The 16274-nt window shown below is 31.8% G+C and overlaps 1 protein-coding gene across 1 annotated transcript in view; it reads right to left on the bottom strand.

Annotated features, from left to right (window-relative positions):
- Positions 1-333: 333 nt before the first annotated feature.
- LOC126811479 (ATP-binding cassette sub-family C member 5) overlaps positions 334-16274 on the bottom strand; it is a 68189-nt gene continuing 52248 nt past the window's right edge. Inside the window, exons 10-20 of the mRNA XM_050537140.1 lie at positions 14357-14503; positions 13660-13789; positions 12637-12919; positions 11728-11914; positions 11173-11262; positions 10115-10304; positions 8897-9056; positions 8287-8365; positions 7736-7849; positions 6680-6844; positions 334-5662 (exon numbers count right to left, since the gene is read on the bottom strand). Coding sequence (XP_050393097.1) covers positions 5567-5662; positions 6680-6844; positions 7736-7849; positions 8287-8365; positions 8897-9056; positions 10115-10304; positions 11173-11262; positions 11728-11914; positions 12637-12919; positions 13660-13789; positions 14357-14503 — 1641 coding nt within the window. The 3' untranslated portion in view covers positions 334-5566. The remainder of the gene's footprint in view (positions 5663-6679; positions 6845-7735; positions 7850-8286; positions 8366-8896; positions 9057-10114; positions 10305-11172; positions 11263-11727; positions 11915-12636; positions 12920-13659; positions 13790-14356; positions 14504-16274) is intronic.

Genomic DNA, 16274 nt, shown 5'->3' with positions numbered 1-16274 from the left:
GAGAGGTTGCTATGGACAGCTTTCCACCAAAATCAAACACATTCAAGATCTTTTGAATATAAACATACCTTGAGTTTCCAAAAACGAACTCATCCCAGATGTTTGGGATATAAACATATTTTTAATTGTATCTAAAAGTGAACAAATGGACAGACATGAGATACAACAGATATAAACATATCTTGAGTCTCGTCAAAATCGAACTCATCCCAGATGTTTGGGATATAAATGTATATTTTTAATTGCATCTAAAAGTGAACAAACAGACAGACATGAGATACAACATTATACTTCCACATGAAAATGTAGGCATACAAAAAATATAATTGCAGATTTATTTATAAACTTTTATTAAATCATTATCATTTATATGTATCTGTACAATACTATCTCTAATTATAGAAAAATAAATTGAAGAAGGTCCTTATCTTAACATATGTAAATAATAGAATATGGCAGTAAACCCGAGACAATAAAACAATATATAAAATATGATCCAAATATCATAAAATAATACATTTAATATTTCATTTGGTAAAATCACTTTACTGGTATGTAGTTACCATATGGATATGATCAACATATCATTAATGTGAGTTTCAATGATTCAAGGTGATATTTAATATTATCCAGCATAACTTTCTCAAAAAAACTTATTATTTTAACCAGTACTGGAAGATATTGATTAGCAGGTCATTTTTGTTTTATATTTTTATAAGAATTTACTGTATATGATATCAAATAGTAATTAGATAATTGACTATTTACAATACATATTGTATATAGATTTATATAGATGATTTCTTTAATAAAATATATATCAACAACTATTCTAATAATCAAAACAAATGCATACACCTGTCCTATAAACCCTACTACTATATAAATATATGTTTTAAATTATATACTGTATAGAAAACTTGGCAGTTTGAAATAACTTTGATTTGATAGAGATTAATGCCAATTTTATTATTTAAATATTCTAAGTAATTATTAAATAGATATAGTTTCTGAATTCATATAGCTACTGTTATCAACTAGTATATTCATCTGTCCTCGATTAATTAGTCTTTGTGTCATGAAGTAACAAATATTCATGTGTCATGAAGTAACAAATATTCATGTGTCATAAACTAATAAATTTCCATGTGTTTAATCTAATATTCACATTTTATGAACTAATAAATATAAATAAATTTAACCATAATAAACTAATATATTCATCTGTCCTGGATTAATTAGTATTTGTGTCATGATGTGACAAATATTCATCTTTCATGAACTAATTAATATCCACCTAATATTCACATTTTCTGAGCTAATAAATATAAATAAATTTATCTGTAATATACTAAAACTTCATCTGTCAGTATCCTTCAATATCATGTTTTAAATTAGTAAATTAATGTCATGAGTAATGAAGTAGTTTGGTCATGGACTAATATATTTTAAATGCTATGAATATTAATTGGCATTCCTTGATCTACTAAACTTTATAATACCAGTACAAAACTACATGTATAAAATAAAACTGGATCTTGTTAATAAATTGTACAAAAGCAAACAATCTATGAAACCACGAAATATCTCTTCTGTCTATTCAATGTGACACCCTAATATTTATTAAATAAATATAGCTTTTGAAAACATGGATTTCTAATTTCCTACAGCAGTGAAATGATCTTTAAATTTTGAAATTCAATAGAGTTCTTTCTTATGCCCCAATGAACAATGTCCCCAAGTTTTAAAAATTTCCATGTGAATGGAAAGATAACTCCACAAGTGTGTTTGAAATTTACAATGCGAAATTTGCAAATTTGATTGGTTCCTCACAGAGTTTCAAAAATTATATCGCGTTTGTTAGATTTCAAAAATTTGAAAGTAAGCCTTAAACATGCATTATGCAAGAGCTAAATCTGATTATTGAAAGTCTTAATTTAGGCTTCAGATGTTATAGAAATTATAAATAAGATCTTTATTTAAACAACAAGACCAAAATCAACTCTGTAGACCCACGGATGGCTCGGTTACAGCTCGGATTTAAATAGGATTTCACTAATTGATTAAATCAGATAAGGGTAATCTGATGAAAATACGTCAGTTAGATCGAGGCTAAATGATAGAGTGTACTTAGCGAGGCCGCTGTAAAGCGTTTCCGTATGCCATTGAAAACTTTACTTGATAATCGAGATATGTAGGTGGAGTTAACGCCTGTCAATCAAACGTTCGGCGAAGGTGAAGACACATTTCGCTACCATTTCTAGGCAAATATTACAACGACGATAACTATGTTCAGAATAAAGTAATTTGACTGAATTTTTCAATATATTCTTCTTTCATCATCTACTTTTGACCTGTTATAGCAAGAATGGCCAACTCTCTATAAATATCTCCCATATTGTATCTTTAAATATGTGATTCAAAAATTATGAAATTTACAGATCTCTTCCTTAAACCCTAATAAACAATCCCATAGAGACTCTTGGAATTTATTACAACCAAATCCAAATCAATTGGATGGATATACCTCATATTTTATAACTGGACTGGTAGACACCTAAATCTACATGTAGCTGATTTTGATCTTTCAAAATTTCACATACATGTACATCCATTTAAAATTTCTATGTTCACTGGCTATTTTCTCCATTGTTAATTGCTTTGCAGACAAAAGACTATTTTAGGGGATCTTTTATGCTAAAAATTATCTTAAAGGGATACACCTATAATAATAGTTTATCAATTGCTTTAAAACTTGCTAATTACAGAGAGAGAGAGAGAGAAATGGGGTTTAACGTCCACTCGACACAAACTAGGTCATTTCGGGACTAACGTATGGTTTAATTTTATTTACATAATTCGCTTGCGCGTAGGGTTCTTTAGCAGTGGGAGGAAACCAGATTGCTAATTACAACAATTATATTAATTACAATGTACAATAAATACACCCACATTATTTAAACTTAAATATTACATAGCCATTTTATCTCAAAAGTTTATATTATTATATTAGTACTTAAATATATTTACTGGCACGAATCTGGCACAGGCTAAAACCCCAAAATATCATAGATTCAAAAATAAGAATATAATTTGACTGACCAATAATATACATTAACAATTTTGTGACCACAAATATTTTAATGGTCTATATCGAGCTTAAAATAATGAGATAAAAGTTGTGAGAGATAATATAATATTAATACGACTATCAACATTTGCTGTAATATAACTAAACGAAATAAAGTTATGATAGTCAAATTTTTTTTTAAGTATTACATTTAATTTGGTGTAAAAGAAGAAACAAAAATATATGTTTGACGCATTTTACTTCATGTTACATATCTTAACAGACAGTTTACAAAATCAACAAGGATTTTTTGAGTTTACATCCATCCCGTTTTAAGTGTAATGATGAACATATAGTGGACGATACATTAAGAACTATTAACAGAAAGTAACAGACACAAATCACACAAACTAAACTTTTATCATCCATTGTTTGTAACAGGACTATAACAATTGTGCAGTTGATAAAAAATGATTAAGAACTATAAACAGAAAGTAACAGATAGGACTATGACGTCTATAACAAAATATATTATATTAATAATGAATGCTAAATTGACGTTTCGGCCACAGATGTTAAACAGGAGGATTTAACTGATGCTGTTAGGAGTTAACCAGTTACTCTCAGGATTAGGGTTGAAAGCTCTGTGGCCGAAACCTACATTTCAGCATAAGATGCTAAACAATAAAACACAATTTTAAAAGCGAAATTATCATGTGCCCAAGTCTATGTTGTGAAACCAATAAAATAATTTGCATGAACTTTGTAGCAGTTTGATAAATTATAAAAATATATTCTGTGGATAAAACTAATCTTTTTATGTAAAATATAGAATTATTTCTCATTCAATCTCCAAAACATGAAAACATAACAAAAACATTCAAACTTCACTGTTACATAATTGTATAAAATGTAATTAACTGAATGATCGTAGGCATTGCATATGTTAAAATGAATACATAGGGATTTTCTGACATGCAACCAAGATGAAAAATATCATTAACAACAATCAATCTCAAGGTTTGATTGGCTTTTAATGATCCGTAGCCAATCAGACACAGGGCTCTATAAAAGTTGAGTGTGCCTGCGCACACACTTGAAAATGTACCTGCAGGGTCATACTGAAAGACAGGGATGTAGCCATGATTTGGTGAGTGGTGTATAAATATATCTGGGGAGCGGAGCGAGTCAAAAAAATTTTTGGGAGGGGGGCGTGGTCTTTTATGAAAATTAAACCCTTCTTGGTGTATTTTCAGAGCATCTGCTGCCTTTTGTATTTGGTTCAGTGGAAATCAAATTTCCATTTATATATTCAAATTTTACCAAATTCACTTAATTTTCATCAATGATACAGGGATCTAAAAACTTTTTGACACCACCCGACCGAGCATAAAATTGTCCCGCCCCACTCTGTTTCTCTGGATAGTTGAGGACCTTTAGGTATTTGTTGTTTTGTTGGGTTGTTTTTTTTCAAATATTACTTTATTACTTTGAGATTAAAAATTAAAACGATTCTTAAAACGGTGTTTGTGTTTTATTTGAGTACAACGAATTATGACAACAGGTAGATATTGATAATTAAAACACGCTGTATTATTTGACTTGTTTGTAAACTTGTTGTACGTGTCTCACAAATATTATTATTATTACGGTGGAATGAAAATCAGGTCAGGCAGAAACTGAGAAAGCTCTCATCGTCCTCCTAGTCCTACTCTCGGGCCGTAGCAAATCCACGGTCAACACAGGTAAGAAATAAAATAAGAAACATCATGAAAATTTGCAGGCACGTGTTGGACAATTACGACATTCAAACCTGTAACATTGGAGTGCCGTAAATTGATCTGGGTGACCTATTTACGGCAAATAAACAAATATTATAAAGACCGTAGAATAATTGTAAAATGAATATACCTAGGCCTACACATCTTCTAAGTATAAATAAACAAAATACCAATACATCTTTCTTTAAACTAATTTGGGATGATAGGGTCTACTACGGCACACAAAAATAAATTATGCCGTGACAGACATGGTTTGCGTACGTCGGCTTTTACTTTTACCATGGCTTTGCCGTTTAATTGCCGTGGTAAATTTCGAGCGTCGAGTTTGTGTACAGAGAAGGACGAAGGGGTTTAAATACGACTGGGCGACTTTCTTCGATTTTTTCTTTGTGCTGGGCGGCAAAAAATAGTGCCGGGCGCAGGCGCCGCCCGGCGTGGCTACATCTTTAAAAATGTGCCTGCAAAATTTTTTTTAAAGCAAATGTGCCTGCGCACGCCGTGCGCATGTGCGCGGAAATATCGATGCCTGATCAGACAGAGTTTCAAAGGCCTACGATGTCAAGACACTCATAGCAGCTCCTAGGCTTGCAGAAAGGAAATTCAATCAGAATGTTATTTTTTAGTGCTTTACATAACTTTATAGCAGAAAGGCAGATATTGCTTTATAGTTGTACTATAATGAAATAAGCTTCAGGTAATGAGAAGTATCATATTATTACATTGTTTGCTGTTTTTCTGTAGCTTCTAACATAGTTTTAAACTTGGAATCTGGTCTTGACATTAGAACAGACGGCTTGTCATACTCAGCCACCTGTAAATCAAAATAATTCATCAATTTACATATTTGAAACATGTAATGTCTTTCATTAAAGCCACAGATCATCTTTTTGTATTTTTCAGACAATATTTAATTTTATATAGCTTAATTACTCCACAGTAAAATATACTCAAATCAATTATGTAACATTTAATTAAAGATGCATTATGTAAGAGCTAAATCTGTCTATTGCATGTCTTTCTTTTGGCCTCAAATGCAATATAAATTACTATACATTTATTAACATGACAAGACCATAATCTACTCTCTAGACCATCAAATGCTTGTACTTTTCAATGGATTAAAACAAGATCGTCGTTTAATAATCTAACAAACCAAAAAATTCACAATCGAACTATGTCAAGAATGAGGTAATTTGCCTGCAATTTTCAATATATTCATTTTTCATTATCTATTACAGCAAGAGCATGCAGCTCTTTATATAAATCTTACATAATGCATCAAAATAGATAATGTGGCTAGGATGCAATGCCGCAATGGAAATTAAAAGAAGCAAGTCAGAACAACTAACTGTATATTTGTTATTTAACAAAAATCCAGTGATATACAAAAATACATTTACATATGAAAATTTTGACAAATCTTTTGGCCGTTTTGAACAACAATTTTAGCCATTTTAGTTTACACCTATTTTGACCATACATCATTAAAAAGACGTTGAATGTTGCAAAATGTGAAAATACTGAACAGAACTGAACCATTTTTGGACTGGTTTTAGAGATTCAACTTACACAAAATTTCAATTTGCATGGGATCAAAATCTCAAAGTGACTATCACAGACTTTTGAAATGACATCATCAGTGTTGAAACAGTGATTTTTCTCCCTATAGTATCATAGTATAGTCAAAATTCCAAAACATCAATTCATGTATTTTACATCAAGATATGGTCAAATCTATAATTATTTATTTACCCATTGTTCTATTTACCACAGATCTAGTTTCATTTTTTATTCTCAAAAATAAATATATTATGAAAATAACTCCTACCTTGCCATCTTCTATAACTAATATACGATCACATGATAATACTGTGTTTAATCTATGTGCTATAGTTAGCATTGTACAATCAGCAAACGCTTCTTTTATAGTTGTTTGTATTAAAGCATCTTTCTCTGTATCAATAGCAGCTGTAGCTTCATCTAATATTAATATCTAAAAAAAAAACGTTCACAATTATCAGGCTAAATAAAAAAAATTCAAAAATTCTAGTTCTCTGATCCTACATCATTAATAAAAATGGGCTACCGGACCAACTGATATTTAAAAACAATATAAACCATTCTCATTAATTACTGCACATTCATACTATATCTTAGGGCAGAAATATTATGGCCAAATCTTGTCTCAAATATAGTTTGATGTCTAATCATTATAAACAAAATATAGTTAGTCAATTCAACTGCATATCAAATTAATCACATAATTTTCAGTTCTTTCAACAATTCGTCTATCAACTGCTGTGAATAAGTGGATATATATCCTGTGCCAAGTCCAATAGAATGTGCCTTATCAAGAAATGTCATGATACACCCAATAAATTATTGTACTGCTGTATAAAAATATTACATAAATTATATTTGTATACACGGATGTCCATACAACAAAAGGTAAAATGTGCGCTTTCTTTCTGTTACTTCTTTACAATGAGATCGTTCATTTTCAATAACATAACAATATAAAATCATGATTAATATTAATGTTTGTTTCTCATATATGTTTTACATATTTGTGTTAATAAATATTTGCTGAAAACATTGGATTTTCTTAATGTTAACAGGATCCTTTCACTTTGGCACTCTGGTTTGTTCCCCAAATATACAATCTGGAGGCTAAATTGACCCTAACTTAATCTCAATAAAAGTGGCATCACACACCGGGTGTGAATTACTGTGAATTTATGTAAAAGCATACAGAACATTTCAATTAGACTATATATCTATATATTAACATGTATATATGACCACTGGATATTATTCTTATTTTATCTAAGTGAATATAGCAGGAAAATTTAAATGATGAATTCTAGAAATGTTCATTACATACTTTACTGTGTCTAAGAAGAGCTCTAGCCATACACATTAACTGTCTTTCTCCCACAGAAAAATTTTCTCCATTTTCTATCACCATAGCATCTAATTGTTGGTCTAAATTTACTATCTGAAATCAAGATCATCAAGCCAATAATTATTTTAGTTATTCCATCCATTTGAATTTTACAAGCTCGCAATATACAGCACCCCTTATTACCTCCCTTTGAATTATTTTTTTTACAAGCAGCATTTCACCGTACAAGAATTTCCCTTATCAATACCCTAATGACAGAAATACAGTGACTATTATTCAAGAACCTATAATGAGATTTCTAAAGCTCACTACGAAATGTATTCATGCACAATACAATTGCAACTAAGTTTCCAAAAGATGGATGAATGGATGGACATGCATGACAACATTATCATTATAACCACATTAAAATATTTTGGTGTGTGTGTATAAAGAAATTTATATTTTGAATTACTTCTGGACTATAAAATAAATCATTGTATGTAGAACTTAATTCCACTGGAAAAATGTATAAAAATGTTTAAACTTACTGTTTCTTTCACATGACATTTTTCTAACACTTCCCACAATTCCTTATCACTATGGTTACCAAATGGATCTAAATTGTATCTAAACGAGAAAAAACATTACGTTAAAAATTCATAAAAAGACTAGGTATTTTTGTCTTTTGGATTTCACCAATAAGCAATTTAAGGTACCTAAAATCAATATTTTTGGGGTATGGCATCTTTCATCATCAAAAACTGAATTTTCCAAAAAAGTATTCCATCCATCTAAGAAAAAATACTTTCTGCACCAACTGGGATAATGAAGATGGGCATACAGTGTGCTAGAAGGAAAAGTTTGACTTGACAGTGCTACAAACTATTCTAATATCCAATTCCAACTGTCAAGGGATCTTTTACGTGCATGCCAACCTGTACACAGGACCTCAGGTTTTTTGTCCCATCCAAGCGACTAGACACTGTCCTTGCTGGATGGCATTACTGAGAAGGCAGAACCTCGCTGGAGATCTTGGAGAACTTTCTCAGTCAACAGTGAGATCACACCCCGGACTTGGTTAATGACCCAGCGCTTTACTCACCAAGCCACCCTAAAGAATAAATGAATAATGTTTAATTAAGAGAAAGATATGCATACCTTATTGTACCCACAAATAAAACTGGGTCTTGAGGAATAATTGACAAGCGGGATCTTAAAATCTCCAGACTAACTTTACTAATATCAAATGAATCAATAATAATTGAGCCTGATGCTGCTTCTACTAGGCGAAATAAAACCATACCAAGAGAAGATTTACCTAGAAATAAAAACATTTAATTTCCGTAAACTCAATATGAAGTCCAAGAATCAAGATGAAGAGAGCAAAGTGTGATTATGTTTTTATTTACATAACACATGTTTAAAGCAAAACTGGAAACGTAAATAGAGCAGATAGATGGAGAGAAATATGATTTAAAGTTCTAATACCAATCTTGCATTTTTTGGACAATTTCAAAATTTCATGGCTTAATCAATACAAATATGCATTCATATTGATTGTTTAACATTTAATTAAGAAAATAAAACCAAAAAATCAACATTAGATAATCTCCCCGACTGAATTCAATCAGATAAAGAGGAAAATGAAATGAAATGAAAAGAAATGGAGTTTAACGTCCTACTGTTCTGCTCCTATACTGGGCTAAGGAAGACGGGCATACGCCATACAGTGTGCTATGAGGGAAATTTTTCCCCAGCAGCAGCACTATCACCTTCTCTTATATCGAATTCCAACTTCCAAGTGATCTTTTACGTGCATTCCAATGTTTACACTGTACCTCGGTTTTTCGTATCATCCGAAGGACTAGACAGCTGTCCTTCTCAGGCCTGCATCACTGACAAGGGGAAACCACGTCGGAAAATCGGGATGAACTTTCTCGGCCAATGCAGGGATCGAACACCCGACCTCCAGGCTAGCCAGCCAGCGCCTTACCCACCTAGCCACTGTGGCTCCAGATAAAGAGGGGACCCATCCACAGATTTTACTTGTTTATATTGTTTTCAGAGGGAAATATTTCAATCATATCTTTGTAAATACTGAACTGATATTCCTTTTGGATAGAGATCTTTAACATTGCAGTTTTCAAGGAATTCAAAATCTCTGAAATGATGCTCAGCAGCTTTAATGTAATTTAATACAGCCTTTTCTGTATTTAAACTGTTTACTTTGTAGTGAAAGGAAACTGTGGAATTTTTTAAAATGAAAATTTTTAAGCACAATTAAATATTAGATTCAATTGTCAAGCAACTTGAACCAAACACAATTATATGGATAATAATATAATTCTAGATCAAAAAATGTATCAAAGTTCTTACCAGAGCCTGATCGTCCGACAATTCCTATCTTTTCCTGAGGTTTAACATCAAAAGTTATACCCTTTAGCGCCAGTGGTAAACCCTCTCTATATCGCATCCTAAGACGGTTAAAAGATATCTGACCATATTTCGGCCAATCGCTGGATGGTTGTTTATCGCTGATATTAGCAGTAGTCTCTGTAACTTGATTCTAAATATAAAAATTATATATAATAATTACAAATAATAATTATATTACAATCAAATAATAATTATATTACAATCAAATAATAATTATATTACAATCAAATAATAATTATATTACAATCAAATAATAATTATATTAATTATATCACAATTAAATAATAGTTTTATAACAATCAAATAATAATGATATAGCAATCAAATAGCAGTTAAATTACAATCAAAAGATTTGACACAAACTAGGTCATTTCGGGACTAATATATAGCACAATTTTATTTCTATTATTTGAGGGGGGTTGGATGTCCGAATAACGTGTCATTGAGTCAACTGGCGTGGTTTCGATTCCACTGTGTACGTGACAAGGAGTAGGGTCACCTGTTCAACTTCAAGGGTTTTCTACAGGTCCTCCGGTTTAATCCCACTGCTAAAGACCCCTTTGAGCAAGCAAATTATTGAAATGAAATTGAACCATATGTTAGTCCTGAAATGACCTAGTTTGTGTCGAGTGGATTAAACCCCATCTCTCTCTCTCTCCATCTCTCTCTCTCTCATTTGATAGCACAGTGGTGTTAATAGGTTAGAGGAAACCAGAGGACCCAGAGAAAACCCACTCCACATTACGTATGTACAAGCTTGGGATCGAAACCATACGATTTAAATCAATGACAGACATTCTGAACTAAAGCGAATGAGTTACACCCAACCACCCAATTACAATTATATAATAATTATACGACAATCAATCAAATAATAGTTTACTACTTGAAAATCACAATTTGGGATTTAACATAATTATCATAATGTTACTCAACAGACTACCTCGTTCTTCAATTCAGGGACAGAAAGTTGTACATAGAAGACATTTAATTTTTACCTGTGAATAATCTAAGATTCTTTGAACTGATGTAAAACGAGATTCTGTATCAACAGCTAACCTAATAGTAAACTGAAACAATCCAGTCATCTGAAATATAATATCATTGATCAATTACTTTTTAAAACTCTTGGGCCAAGAAAAAAAAAATACCTGTCTTTATTGTTACTTATATTGGCCCCAATGGCAATCGAGTTGGTCGGTCGGAAAATAGTTTTATTTATTTTTTTTCGTGGGGATTGTATTATCTTTATCCTAGCATTTCTAGGTCAATTACTTAGTAGGGTTCCTGAAAATAATAGCGAAATTTCAATGTTTTGGAATTGTTTACAGAAAACCATACCTGGACGGAGTTACAGTTACAGGGTCTGGAAAATGACAAAATAAAGTATAGGGTTGGTCAGGTAACGATGAACACAAACAAGGTGATTTATTCTGCCCTCTTCCCTTTCCCAATATTTATCAGTTTGATTCCCTCCTACATTTTGGATTGTCAGCACCGTTTTTGTGTACATGTGGGCTGCACTAATTATGTTCTTAAATAATTGTACTTACCTGCACAGCAAATGAAAGTGCTAAACCAGCCATAGCAGGTGTCATGCTATCAAATGTTAATATAATAAGGAGACCTGTTAAGGCGTTGACAGACATCGTAATAAGATCTAATCGTAATGCCAACCAACGATTAGAAAGATAAAATATCAAATACGGCACAGAATTTAAATCTAATAGTTTACGAAATCTGAAATATAAAATACATAGTATAAAATTTCAAAAACAGAACAAAGCATTTATTTTTCTACGTCGAGTATGGATGCGGCAGAAAAAACAAAATACGATCACATTAAAATTTGTGAACTGTTATTTTTTTGTCAGTAGTTCTAAAGATAGCAGTAAGTTTGTAAAGTTCATGATAAAAGTATCTTTAAAGCAAATTAACGATATTTTTCTATCATATATACAATTTTGATGATTCCAATGACTAACTGAAAGTGTCTGAACTGCATTTGAGGGGTTGTTATTGAATATTAGGCATCTTCTGCAGGCGACAAAAATTGGATATGGCCAATACAGCCAATATTCCCAATAGTTAAACTAACCAAAAATCTGGTAAAATTTTATCTAAATATATATCACTGGATTCTTATTAAATTTAATTGATTGTTTTGAATTTCTTTAATGGCTGTTATGAACTATTTATGGTCATTTTCACTGAAATTTATGTATGTTTTGCCCAAATTTTTGATTCGTTCTGGCTTAAGACTGTTTTGTCTACAACTCATTTTAAACAAGCCGGCACCATTCAATTGAATCCAAACTGAAAGATTATCTACCATTGATATTTTGATTTTGTTTTCTTAATGAAATAATCAATTTGAGTAGATTTTATCATGGACTAAGCTGTGGAAGATTTGATATTTCCCTGAAACAGAAAATAGGCTGAGGAAGAAATACTGAACTTACTTTTTTAAAAATTCTTCATCTTTATTATAGGCTTTTATTGTCATTATTCCTTGAATAGTAGCAGTTAAATGGCTGATTAATGGGGAACGTGTTATACTGTCTTCTCTTTTTAATTCACGCACACACTTTACAAACAATTTATATAAAAACACAAAAAATGCACCTAAGGGTACCAAGGCTAATAAAAACCAGGGTGAAACAAAGGCTATCATTCCCAGCGAGAATATTATAGATAAAATATTGTTCATAAATACTTCAGCACTCATTGGTAGACGAATATCAACTGAAATAGACAAGATTTAAATGTGTAGTTTTTTAATTGATAAAGAAATAATACTTTGAAAATCTGGATTCTCAGTGTGGAATTAATGAACCTTATATTCCATGGATTCACTTAAAGATAGCTTCCCACGTAAAAACTGGGTGATTTGGTGATATATTTGGACTAAAAACATATTCAAACTTTTGCTTCAGATTTTTCTCACATGTGTCGGCTCGCATCAATGCGATTACAATGTCCGACAATGGAGAAACCACAAGGTAAACAGGTAGATTAAAATTATAATCACTCTTATTGGATTGATGAATAGTCCGACATAGGGCAAGCAATGACTTCTGTTTAAGATTCGATCGATGAATTGTTCTACAAAGGATTAAGTAAGTCAATCAAGGCAGATAAAGTAGTTGATCAAGGTAGGTGTATAGACGATAAATACGTTGATCACTTAATTACCTAATCAATGCAGTGGTAGTCATACACTCAGTACACTATATTAGTTTTGGAATTTTGAATATTATTCACCATGTCTTGATGTCCGATTGGGCATATTCATTCCTGGTCCAACAATTTAGGACGTCTCAAAAATAGCATTGGACGAAATCCCATCACTGAGACTGAGAAATATTTAATAATAATTAATTTAAGAGTGTTGACTGGAAGGCTGGAATTATCGACACTGTCATATTTGAAATATTTAATTAACATAGAAAGAAAATAATAGATTAAAATGAATGTTGACTCACTTTCATCCATATCAGCTGAGAATCGGTTTATTATTCTTCCAACTGGAGTTGTATCAAAAAATGACATAGGGCAGGAAAAAATCTTTAAAAATACATTATCATGGAGTTTACTGGAAGCTTTCAATGTTACCTATTAAAAAGGAAAGAAAACTCAAGTCACAAAAAAACAAATATATTGAAAATAATAATATTCATAAAACACCTGGTACATATTTGAGGTGGATGTTGTCATGGAAGCACCATAGATTTGTGATGTTTTTTTCGTGTATCTAAATTTCACTTGTGTGCTGATATTTGAGCCAGAAATAGAGAAAGAATTATTTGAAATACAGTTTGTTTATCAAACACCAGATTATGAGCGGAGGGGGATTAAAGGTGAGACGAGGTCGTTCATATTATATTTATTCTTGAATCTGTTTTCTCACAGGTTATATTTTTAACGAAACATGGCACCAAATCCAAAATAGGAATTAACATCAATGCCATTTTTTCTGCTCCATGGCATACAGAGGTTGCATAAAACTCAACTTAATTTCCAAATAATTTAAACTAAATGTCCATAAAATTTTTCATGCAAATTCTCAAAGTACTCATGGACAGTTCTACCCTCTAAAGTTAGCATTCATCGATTTGAAATTTTTCAAAATAAAAGTACATTCGAATTTGTATGGTCTTAACTAAAAATTAAGGTACTTACCTTCATAAAGATAAACGTTCTAAAAGCTAATAAGGCAGCCATGACTATAATAAACATACTATATATGATCATATACATATCTTTCTTAGGATGATCTGTAATATTCTTACTGATCATAGTTACATTACCAACAGTTACAGTCGTATTCTGAAATAAAATTAAACACATTTAACATATATTTATTTTGTATCTTTGAAACTTATTTCTAACTGGTCTAATTGTTGGAGAAAAAACAAAGTCTAAAGTAAAGTGACAATGATATCTGTAGTGACAATAATCATGTCATGTAAAAAAATATTCTGGTTCTCAGATACTGACATGTCAGTTAAAAAGGGTTGCATGACTTGTTCTTATTTTAAAAAATAACAGAAAATAAAAACATTCTCATTGGTTACCATGCCTTCATATCTGACATTAAAGGTTGATAACTCAATTAAAAGTTTACAGTTGAAATTGGAAGAATCCAGTAGGTCAGTTAGAAATGTATGTGCCAAGAGTTAATTTATGATATTTTGTTATCTTTAATTATAATTAAATAATTATTTTTTTTTACTGTATATTCTATTTTTTTTTTTACACTGTGTGTATAATCATATATTTATGTTATACAAGCACCACCGAGCAGCTTTACAAGCTTGCTTATGGTGCTATAAACAAGTTCCATGAATTACTATTATCATTATGCTTGAGACAACAAAGTGTTCTCGGTTGTTTGGATATGTTCTGCAAATGTTGGTTAAACAAGCCAACAGTGAGGCTGGTGTCCCCGCCGAAATCCCAAAATAAATAGATGACACATCTAATTAATCGCACATTTATTTTTTTCTATAAGTATCGAGCAATCAAACTACACACTAAGTTTCACCACTCTCTATCAGATAGAATCAATCGCACAATCGAACTTTGTCAAGGTAATGATATAATGAATCTATATTCAGAGTTTCATCGCTCTCACTTCATTATAACTAAAGTTATCGTGCCCCTAAAGCATCAACCAATCAGATTGCTTATCTCTGCCTAACGTTAAGCAGACAATGTTCATAATCGAACTCCATCAAGGGATTCACCTAATGAATGCCTACACCAAGTTTGAACATTCTACCTCAATTAGAAGGAGAGTTATTTTGTTCCAAAGTCTCGACCAATCAAATTGCTTATCGCTCTGTTTACCCTCAGCAGAAAATGTTCATTATCGAACTTAGTCAAGGTATTGATGTAATAAAGCTATACACCAAGTGTCCTCACTCTCACTTAATTAGAACTAAAGTTATTGTGTCCCAAAGCATCAACCAATCAAATTTTTTATCTCCGCTTACCCTAAGCAGAAAATGCACATCTTCGAACTCCATCAAGGTATTGACCTAAAAAACACCTACACCAAGTTTGAACATTCTAGCTCAATTAGAAAGAGAGTTATTGTGTCCCAAAAAGTGTGACGGACAGACAGACAGACAGACGAACCCATTTTATTAGTCCCCTGCTTTCTTCAAAAGGCTGGGACAAAAATCAAGAGAGAGAGAGAGAGAGAGAGAGAGAGAATGGTATATTAAATGTCTACTCGATACAACTAGATCATTTCCAGACTAGAGTGAGAGAGAGAGAGAGAGAGAAATGGGGTTTAACATCCACTCGACACAAACTAGTTCATTTCGGGACCAACATGTTTTTGGTTGTTTTTTTTTTCCCATAATTCGCTTGGGCGTAGGGGTCTTTAGCAGTGGGAGGAAACCGGAGGACCCAGAGAAAACCCACAAGGTTATCACATACAACCGGGGATTCGAAACCACGCCAGTTAACTCAATGACAAGCCTTATGATACAGCGCACATATGCTAACCATTCGGCCATCCAACCCCCCCATTTCGAGATTAACATACGGTTCAATTTTATTTCAATAATTTGTTTATGCGGAGGAGTCT

Source organism: Patella vulgata, chromosome 1 (genome assembly GCF_932274485.2).
Source record: "Patella vulgata chromosome 1, xgPatVulg1.2, whole genome shotgun sequence".
Classification (NCBI taxonomy): domain Eukaryota; kingdom Metazoa; phylum Mollusca; class Gastropoda; family Patellidae; genus Patella; species Patella vulgata.
The sequence above is the reverse complement of the archived record's forward strand: the minus strand, read 5'-3'. Positions and strand labels throughout refer to the sequence as shown.